The 10122-nt window shown below is 51.7% G+C and overlaps 2 protein-coding genes across 2 annotated transcripts in view; one reads left to right on the forward strand and one right to left on the reverse strand.

Annotated features, from left to right (window-relative positions):
* Positions 1 to 6618: 6618 nt before the first annotated feature.
* On the forward strand, positions 6619 to 7854 carry SLC35G2 (solute carrier family 35, member G2). The gene has a single exon (XM_009993504.1). It carries the CDS (start codon positions 6619 to 6621, stop codon positions 7852 to 7854), a length of 1236 nt encoding a protein of 411 aa, XP_009991806.1.
* Positions 7416 to 10122, reverse strand: part of SCLY (selenocysteine lyase) — a 5179-nt gene continuing 2472 nt past the window's right edge. The window contains exons 8-9 of the mRNA XM_009993536.1: positions 9556 to 9856; positions 7416 to 7796 (exon numbers count right to left, since the gene is read on the reverse strand). Of these exons, the coding sequence (XP_009991838.1) occupies positions 9597 to 9856 (260 nt within the window). The 3' untranslated portion in view covers positions 7416 to 7796; positions 9556 to 9596. The remainder of the gene's footprint in view (positions 7797 to 9555; positions 9857 to 10122) is intronic.

Consider the following 10122-nt stretch of genomic DNA (forward strand, 5'->3'; position numbering starts at 1 on the left):
GGTTTCCGTTCCCCCCTGCTGGTTCTGGTGCGGTTTTGTTGCGGGAAGAGCAGCTCGGGGAGCTCTGCAGAAACATTGAGCTATTCCTTTCGGGTGGAGCTGGACGTGCGGGACCGCCGGGCTTGCCCCTGCGCTGCGGGGTCTGTGCGTGAGTGGGGGGTGTTCCCCTTTCCCCGCGCCTGGATTCGCAGGCTAAAGGGTTTTGCTCCGAGGAGGGGGTTTGGGATGGGAAGTTTGCACGCAAAGCGGGCGCTTCTTCCCCAATCACTTCAAGCTGAGGTGGAAGTTGCAGCGTGAAGAGGCTTTAGGGAAGAGCAGGTTTCCGTGGAGCAGGACACGTTACAGCCCTTGTACTGCAAGAGACGAGGTCAGTGACAACAAGGGGAGTGAAAGATGTTGCGGATCATCCCTGTGAAACAGCACCTGGCAGCTCTAGGGGGTCACCACGAAGTGGGGCTTGCGTACCAGATTTTCCAGAACGTACTGGCAATTTGTGGGGCTGAACTGGAGGTTGATGTGTGAAGGCTGGGCAGGGTGTGCTGGCTGTTCCCGCGGGCGGTGCTGCTGGAGCTGCCTCGGTTCGGGAGACACAGGATACCAATTTGTTGGTTTGCGTGGGAGGTTTTTGTGCTGAAGCGCTGAAAACTCCTTTCATGTAATTGGATTTAATTTCCTTTAATACCTTTTTATTAATAATGAAATCTGAATAAAGACGTGAGGTTTCTTGCATATATTTTTAATAAAATTGATTTATATAGCCAGGCCATCTGGCTGAAAAGATAAAGGCGCTCTGGGTTTCCAGCCTGCCCCTTATCGAGGTTTAACAGAGCAGCAGCAACGTGGGCTGGCTCATTGCTGCCGGCAAGTGCCTGCTGGCCCCCTCACCTGCCCACGGGGCGTCACGCGTGTCCATTCTGTGGCTGCCTGAACCACCCGGCACTGAAAAACCTCCAGCAAGGGTATGGGGGTTTAACGGAGAGGGTGCTGAGATGGGAATTCAGGAGGTTCTTCTGCCCCTGGTCACAACGCGAGAGGCCAGGGCGACGTGCAGTCCCAGGGGCGAGTCTTTTGCACCTGCAGGGGAAACTCTTAGTCTGTGGTCACCCTACAGAGCTTGCTTACAGCCCTCTGGTCATCTGGGTCTAACCTAGTCAGGATCTGGGGGGTTTGCAGCTCCCTGGAAGGCCGCTCTGGGAGCAGGGCACTGCCAGCTGCTCCTTCTCCGCTTCCCCGCGGCTGCAGCTGCCAGGACTGCAAGTCCCTCCGTAGCAGCATGTCAGTCTGCTGGCTGATTCTGGCTGATCTGCTGAAGGTGAGTGGTTTTCTGTGAGTTTACTGAAAATTGGTGGTCCTAATCACCAGGCAGACTTCAAAACCTGATTCCTTCAGCAAGGAGAGCTCAGCCTCCCACCCCCCAATACTGAAGTGCCATGTAATCATCTGTTTCTACCTTGCTAATTAGCATGTGTGTAGGGATTTGAGGGTGATCAGGGGAGTGTTTGGGGATTTTTCTTTTAAGAGAATTGACAGTGCATGTGTTCTTGTTACTGATTTGTGAGATTTATTGAATCATTGCGATTATTTGTTCACCTGTGGAAAAATAGGGTTCACCCTTTGGCAGTCGGTGGTTTCCACGAGCTGGTAACTTAAATGGGTGTCCCAGATCATCCTTTAATTTGTGACCAACTCTGAACTTTTGTTTTGTTATAGAACATGAGAATTTTGCCCTGCACTTAATCTTCAGCCTTGTAGTAAGATTGATTCAAAATCAAATTGCGTTCTGCATTGAAAATGCAAACAAACCATCTTATGCTTCCACATATAAAGAAAAATGAAAATTCATGTGGTCTCTACAAAGGCACTAGGAGAAAGAAGCAGCAAGTTTCCTGCATAGGCTGTGCTGATTTCCATATATTTTACATTAGTGTCTGGGACAAACATAATGGATTTGGGGTATGATCTCAGTCTCCATTGAAGTTCTCTCTGGTTAAGAAAAGCAAGGTCATACCGTGTGGGAGTTGGTGTGACACTTGTCACACATTCAGTATGTAGCAGAGAAAATGAAATTTTGGGTTAAGCTCTCCTGTTTGTCCCTCCTCGCGTCTCATCTCCCGCGGGTCTTGTTTCTCAGGCGTTTGCCCTTCCAGCCTCACATTCCTGTGCTGAGGAGCCCAGCGGGGACATGGGGCTGCAGAACAGCCATTTTGAGTGACGTGCTCAGGAGCTGCTGTTCCCCCCACAGGGATCTCCTGAGTGCGTCAGGCAGGGCCAGCACCACCTTCCCAAACACCTTCTGTCTGTTTGCTATACTCTCTATTTGTTGGAAGAAAATGTCATCTGAACACAGGAAGCAAGAGAGTAATTAGAGATTTGGGGTTGTTTTCAGGGACCAATAGTTGCAGCATGTACTTGGCTGTTTCTTAATATAATGAGTGAGTTTCTACAGGATAGAGCCACCGTCACACCTTTTGTCCTCTTTTCTCCTCACTTATTTCACTCCCTATCCATATATTGTCCCTTAATTCAAGGTGATCTTAATATTTTTGAGATGGTCTTAATGTTTTTAAGATGTGGGGACAGCAGGGCAGACCTGTGACTTGTTACCACAACGAAAATGCCAGGGAAGAAAATCCATGATGGTGAAAATCTCCACCTGCCTGGACTCATGCCATGCAGTTTGCATCTGCATGTTAAAAGAACTCGAAATCCACAGCTTGGTTGAAGAAGTTCGAGCAGCTGGTGGTGACACTGCAGCAGGTTTCGGGAGGGTGTTTTTCAGCCTTTGCTGGGCTGTTTGAGCTCTAGTGCAGCTGATCCCCAGCTCTTGCCCTCCTGATTTTCTCTCCTTGGCGTTTCAGCTGTTTGCTCCCTGGGCTCCTGCAGGGTCCCTGCCAGGGAGAGATATCCCTGGAGCTCTTCTCCAGCCCGGAGCTGCCTCAGCCCAGCTCTGCTGCAGGAGCTGGCAGCTGCAGGAGAACCAGCAAGGGCAGGTGAAGGTGTTTCTCCTCAGACCCTCCAACACTGTCCAGTCCCTTCTTCAGTGAGGGATCAGGATGAGGGGCAATGGGCACAGGCTAGAACATGGGAAGTTCCATTTAAATATGAGGAAAAACTTGTCTCCTGTGAGGGTGACAGAGCCCTGGGACAGGCTGCTCAGGGAGGGTGTGGAGTCTCAATCTCCGGAGACATTCAAACCCCCTGGATGCAGCCCTGCGGAATGTGCTCTGGGCAATCCTGCTGTAGCAGGGAGTTGGACTGGATGGTCTCCAGAGGTCCCTTGCAATTCTGACAATTCTGTCCCAGGGTGAGGTGATGCTCCAGGACACCTCACTCACCTGAGGTCCCAACTGGTGCTTCCACCTTCCTCCCAGGCTGGGGCTGGGCACCTGTCCTGCTCCCCTTCATCCTGCCCTCCAGGGAGTCACTGCCCACAAGAGGTGGGTACAGCTTCCCTTGGGTGTAGCAGGGGGTTCCATCAGGAGAGCTACCAAGCTGGTGCAAGGTCTGGAAAATAAGTCCTATGAGGAGAGGCTGAGGGAACTGGAGTTGTTTAGTTTGAGGAGGAGGAGGCTCATTGCCTTCTACAGCTCCCTGAAAGGAGGTTGTAGGGAGGTGGGAATTGGCCTCTTCTCCCTAGTGAATAATGACAGGATGAGAGGAATGGCCTGAAGCTGCACCAGGGGAGGTTTATATTGGACATTAGGAAGAATTTCTATACTGAAAGAATGGTTGGGCCCTGGAACAGGCTGCCCAGGGAGGTGGTGGAGTCACCATCCTTGGAAGTGTTGAAAAGAAATACACATATACTGCTTAGCAACATGATTTAAGCACTGAACGGGTAAATTAGGTTATCGCAGGGGGAGTTAGGTTATGGTTGGACTTGGTGATCTTCAAGGTCGCTTCCAACCAGGGTGGTTCTATCATTAGTTCCATTATTAATTCTGGGAGATGGCTGAGTGGTGCTTCTGGCAAGATGACACTGATTGCTTTCTCTCCATCCAAAGTTTTTTGGGGTTTGTGGCTGTGTTTGTTCATGACAGAGCAGGGTTGCCACCTCCCAGGAGCTTGGCCTCACAGGCCTGCCAGTGCTGCCAGCAGGGTCAGCTGTGAAAATCAAGGCGTGTAGCAGGGGGTTCCATCAGGAGAGCTACCAAGCTGGTGCAAGGTCTGGAAAATAAGTCCTATGAGGAGAGGCTGAGGGAACTGGAGTTGTTTAGTTTGAGGAGGAGGAGGCTCATTGCCTTCTACAGCTCCCTGAAAGGAGGTTGTAGGGAGGTGGGAATTGGCCTCTTCTCCCTAGTGAATAATGACAGGATGAGAGGAATGGCCTGAAGCTGCACCAGGGGAGGTTTATATTGGACATTAGGAAGAATTTCTATACCGAAAGAATGGTTGGGCCCTGGAACAGGCTGCCCAGGGAGGTGGTGGAGTCACCATCCTTGGAAGTGTTGAAAAGAAATACACATATACTGCTTAGCAACATGATTTAAGCACTGAACGGGTAAATTAGGTTATCGCAGGGGGAGTTAGGTTATGGTTGGACTTGGTGATCTTCAAGGTCGCTTCCAACCAGGGTGGTTCTATCATTAGTTCCATTATTAATTCTGGGAGATGGCTGAGTGGTGCTTCTGGCAAGATGACACTGATTGCTTTCTCTCCATCCAAAGTTTTTTGGGGTTTGTGGCTGTGTTTGTTCATGACAGAGCAGGGTTGCCACCTCCCAGGAGCTTGGCCTCACAGGCCTGCCAGTGCTGCCAGCAGGTTCAGCTGTGAAAATCAAGCAGCATGTTTCACACCCCCCTTGGGTGCTACTTCCTGTGCTGAGATGATTGGAACCTTCCCTATTTGATATCTGAGAGCACCTCTTCTTTCTGTTCAGATACCAGGACAAATATGTAGATGACAAAGAGGTGTTTTCCCCCTCTGGCTTGGGATTACATCTGGGTCACAGGTAAGGGCTGCAGGGGGTGGTTTGCTGGGCTGAACAGAAGGCAGGGAAGGTTGTTTCTCCTGCTGCCCCCTCATTTGGACAGGCTTGTTGTGCAGATGGTGGAGAGTCCTGTGGAAGCAAATTAATCTCGAGGACATCCCCGTGCCTGAATTACACTGAGTGCTGTCACCCTGGACCTGGAAACAGTGGTGGCAGGCTGAGCAGAGTGCTGGGGGGCATTGCAGCTGCAGGTGGGCTCCCCGGGGGCAGCCAGACCAGGTGGGGGTTGTGCTGGGGAAGGGATGGCTCCCTGGCTTTGGGGTCCTGTGTTGCTCTGTGTATCACAGTGCTGGGCACAATTCAGGGACACCAAGGGGACAGCTTGCACTGCTTGTGTCGTAGGAAATGGCTTTCAGTAGGAGACAAAGCAGGGTGCTTTTGTCCCTGTGGTTCAGTGTCTGCCACCGGGAGGCGTGGTGAGGAGTCTGGATCAGCCTTTCCCCATTTTCCCCATTAAAAAAAAACAAACACCAAACAAACCAGATTTGAAGAACAAATCTGTGGCAAAACCAAACCCTGGAAATAAAAGGATGTGAAAAGAAGGAGTGTCCCGAGTGTTGTGCAAGGAAGTGTTGTTCGTTCAGGAGATACACTGTGCTGCTGGCACTGACCCTCCTGTGGACATTTCAGAAACAAAGTGATCATCTCCAGCCAGATTGCTTCCATAATCTTGTAACGTTAGCAAGCAATTAACAATAAGTAGAATTCATCATTACAGGGTGTTTACTGTCCAAAAAGCTTAGCAAGAGTACCTCTCCTGAGAGTGAGAATAGATGTCATGACAACAGTGAAGTTCCAAGGTTGGCTTTTAAGGAGGTCCAATGGCCTGACTATCAAAGGTGTTTAGCAATAACTCAGCAGAAAATTAAAGCAAAACCAAGAACAATCTACCAGTATTTAGACCCCATGTACCAGTACAGGTTGGGGACTGACCTGCTGGAGAGCAGCGTAGGGGACCTGGGGTCCTGGTGGACAGGATGAGCCAGCAATGTGCCCTTGTGGCCAGGAAGGCCAACGGCTTCTCCCCCTCGACTCTGCCCTGGTGAGGCCACATCTGGAATATCGTGTCCAGTTCTGGGGCCCTCAGTTCAAGAAGTACAGGGAACTGCTGGAAGCCCAGGACAGAGCCACAGAGATGCTGGAGGGAGGGGAACATCTCCCTGCTGAGGAAAGGCTGAGGGAGCTGGGTCTGTTGGGCTTGGAGAAGAGGAGACTGAGGGGCCACCTCATCCATGGGCACAAATCTGTTCAGGGCAGTGTCAGGAGGGCAGAGCCAGGCTTTGTGCAGTGATGTCCAGTGACAGGACAAGGGGCAATGGGGGCAAACTGGAGCCCAGGAGGTTCCATGTGAGTATCAGGAAGAACTTGGCTGGAGACATTCAAACCCCCCTGGACACGTTCCTGTGTGATGTGCTCTGGGTGACCCTGCTCTGGCAGGGGGTTTGGGCTGGGTGAGCTTTCCAGGTCCCTTACAAACCCCAACATTCTGTGATTCTGTGACTTGGTTGATAAAAATGGCTTGTAAACATGTCAGCATTTGCATATTAATGAGTCTCGTGCTATTAATTAAAAACCAGTAACAGTGCATCTCCATTTTTTCCTTAAGACCCAGCCATCTCTCTGAGGAAATGGATGCGTCTTCCCAGAAATGCCCAGTCAAAAAACGAGTGAAAATTCATCCCAACACAGTAACAGTGAAATACACTTCTCATTATCCCCAGCCAGGAGAAGAGGGGTATGAGGATGCTAATGAAGACACTGGAGTATTTCTGGAGGATAATCCTAAGAAAAGACTACTGAGCAATGGGACAAAGAGAGAAAGGACCTTTTTTGGTACAATAGACACCAAGCTTCAGCCAGCACAACTGCCAAAACCCGAGGAGATTGGGCAATCCCAGCATTTTGCTGCAGGAAATGGACTGCAGTCGAGGAAAACATGGGTCGTCCTGTTTGGATCTGCGGTGGCTCACGGCTGTGTGGCTCTAATTACAAGATTAGTTTCAGATCGTTCCAAGGTGCCATCCCTAGAGTTAATTTTCATCCGTTCAGTCTTACAGGTACTGTCCATCGCTGTTGTGTGTCATCACCACGAGCCTCCCTTTGGCCCCAAAGGCTACAGACTCCGCCTCTTCTTCTACGGGGTCTGCAACGTTCTCTCCATCACCTGTGCTTACACCTCCTTCTCTATCGTTCCCCCCAGCAATGGGACCATTATGTGGAGGGCTACCACAACAGTGTTCAGTGCCATTTTGGCTTTTTTACTCCTAGATGAGGGCATGGATTACATAGACATCATCACTGTAGTTGGCAGCGTGTTTGGTGTTTGTCTGGTCATGATCCCCAACATTGTGAAGGAGGAATACTCGTTGCTGAGCACCTGGAAGGAAGCTTTTGGCTATACCATGACTGTTATGGCAGGTTTGACCACTGCTCTCTCCATGATAGTCTATAGATCAATCAAAGATAACGTCAGCATGTGGACAGCGCTGTTCACCTTCAGCTGGACGGGAACGGTGTGGGGAGCATCCACCATGTTCTTGCTTCAAGAGCCAATCATCCCACTGGATGGAGAAACCTGGAGCTATCTCCTTGCCATCTGCCTGTGCTCCACAGCAGCTTTCCTGGGGGTCTACTATGCCCTGAGCAAGTTCCACCCTGCTTTGGTGAGCACTGTGCAGCACCTGGAGATCGTCATTGCCATGGTCCTACAGCTGGTTGTGTTGCGGATCTTCCCAGGCGCTTATGATCTTGTTGGGGGAGCAGTTATTTTGGTTAGTGTTTTTTTCCTTGCATATTATAAACTGTCCTGGAAGAATTTAGGAAGACAAGATTACCAGGAGATTGTGGATTCTTCCATTAAATGAGTTGTGGTTTCGCCGCCCGATTCTGGCTACGTGACCATGAGAAAGCAGCACGTTTCAGCTTTGTGGTGTTGTAGCGTAGTGGCCAGGCCCTCCCTCTGCTGTGTAAATTCACCACTGATGTAGCAATGTTGGCGTTTCCGGACTTCCACAACAGGTGGATTTGTTCTTGCGTGTACAACCGGTGATATTTTGTCCTGTCAGGAAGGGCTGTTGGTCCCCAGCACGCAGGGAAGCACAGGCTTCCCGTGTCACTGATGTGTTCCACACAGGGACAGAGGGATTCCCAGCGACCCCCATCCCTGTGCAGTGTGGTAGCAGGAACAGTAGAACCATTGAAGTGGTCACCAGTGTTCATGTCCTCTGTAACACTTCTGTGCTTTGGCTGCAATATTCAAAGTGAAGTAACGTTTATGTTTCTGTGCTTAAAACTTGCATTTCCATAAAGAGCCAGTGAAGCCTCTTGTGCTTTGTGCTGAAATTTCTGTCTAAATTGATGCAGGGAGCCCAGAGCTCCTGTGGGGGAAAGAAAGCCCTGTAAACTGGACCTCCTGTTGTGCTACAGCTGTGGAAGCAAGGTCCCCATGAACTGTAAGGTCCCTGGTTGATCCAAGATCTACCCCTGAAGATGGCAGTTGGGAGGGAGGTGTGAGCCACAGCCACAGCCACTCAACAGCCCAACAGGCAGCCAGTAGAGTTTGGGTCCCAACACATCCCTTGCAGTTTGATTTAGAAAAAGCCCCATGGTTTTAGGGGTCCCAATAGGATTCCTGGCTGTGCTCTGATGTATGTGGCTAGGAAAGAGAACCACCAGTGTTTAGGAATCTGTGTCCATGGGCTCCATGAAGCTAGGACCAGCAGACAGCTCCTGCTCCAGCAGACTGTGCCTACATTCTGGGATTTTTTGAACACTTTCTGAGGGGAAAGATATCAGCTGACCCCAACCTGCCCAACTTCCCCCATGGAAAACACATCTTACTAGGGAAAAAGTCACAGCAGCAGCAGTAGCTTTTATTTTTATGAATACCCAAGGAGACCCAGATCCCTGACACCCATCAGCCCTGCCAGCAACATTCCTGATCCGTGTGACACTGGTGTCCTCTGGTGTCAGTGATGACAGCCACCACTTGGGCCACACAGGGCAGACATAGCTCCTTGGGTGCTGCTACACACTTAGGGCTACCCTGACAACTCTGTTTCCCTTGGGAGCACGTGGAGCCACAGGAGCTCTGCCTGCTGGAGGAAGGGGAGCATGTCAGGGAAATCTGTGCCCAACACCTGCCCAGCCAAAACCCCTTTGGCAGCTGGGGGTCCTGGCTGTGGCAGGGCACTTCCCAGCCCAGCATCTTGCTGTGCCTCTGTCAGCTCCTCGTGTCCCTCTGGGGCAGATGGTCTTTCTTCCTCTGAGGGATAAGAGAGCAGGAAAGCTTCCCCTGTAGAAAGCAAGCAGGGCAGGAGGCTCCATCTGCTACAGCTTCCATGCTTGTCACGCCCTGGAGGGAGTCAAGCTTTGAGATGCTGTCATGCCAACAGGCAGGCAGCTGGGCACGTGCTGGCAATTGAGGAGCACCCAGCAGCACCTGCACTGTGCAGTGGGGATGACAAGAGGCCTGAGCAAACTCTTGATGAGCTGCCCCAGCCTCAAAACAGCAGAGCCCCCTCCTCAGCACAGCTCCCCACTGCCCCCTGCGCCAGCAACCCTACCCCAAGAACCTGGGTGATGGCTGGGCAGCGATGCCAGGGCTCTAGGGGGCTTGGTCCTGGTCCAGCTGTGCCACGGCCTGCACGAGGTCCTGCACAGCTCTGTCCACATCTGCACGGGTGGTGTCTCGCCCCACGCTCAGCCGCAGGGCGTTCTGTGCCACCTCGTAGGGGATCCCACAGCTGAGCAGAATCGAGGAGGGCCTGAAACGCAGGGCAGGGACCAGTGGGGTCAGCTCGAAGGCCACGGGGGCACACACACAGCACGAGAAAGCTTCCCCAAGGAGTCTGCTGGGGACCTGAACTAGGCTCGAGCAGCCGAGCCAGGCAGACCTAGACACAAGGCAAGCTGTTCTGGCAGTGCCAGGCACCAAAGAGTAGCTGCAGGAGTGCCAGGCTCAGCTGGATCACCGAAGCCAAGAGGGACAAAGTCCTTCCAAGCAGCACTCACTTCAGTGCACTCACTTGCCCCGCAGCCCTTCAGTCCCCCTGGAAAGCTCTGCACCCTCCCTGCTGCAGGTGACGCTGCCCACAGCCACCCCCGGGCCACCTCTCTGTCCTGTTTCCCCC

The sequence above is a fragment of the Chaetura pelagica genome, unplaced genomic scaffold, assembly GCF_000747805.2.
Source record: "Chaetura pelagica isolate M959 unplaced genomic scaffold, ChaPel_1.0 scaffold192, whole genome shotgun sequence".
NCBI lineage: Eukaryota > Metazoa > Chordata > Aves > Apodiformes > Apodidae > Chaetura > Chaetura pelagica.

Bases quoted from the DNA above. Each gene is read 5' to 3' on its own strand.
- SLC35G2 (XM_009993504.1), top strand. From the start codon at position 6,619: ATGGATGCGTCTTCCCAGAAATGCCCAGTCAAAAAACGAGTGAAAATT.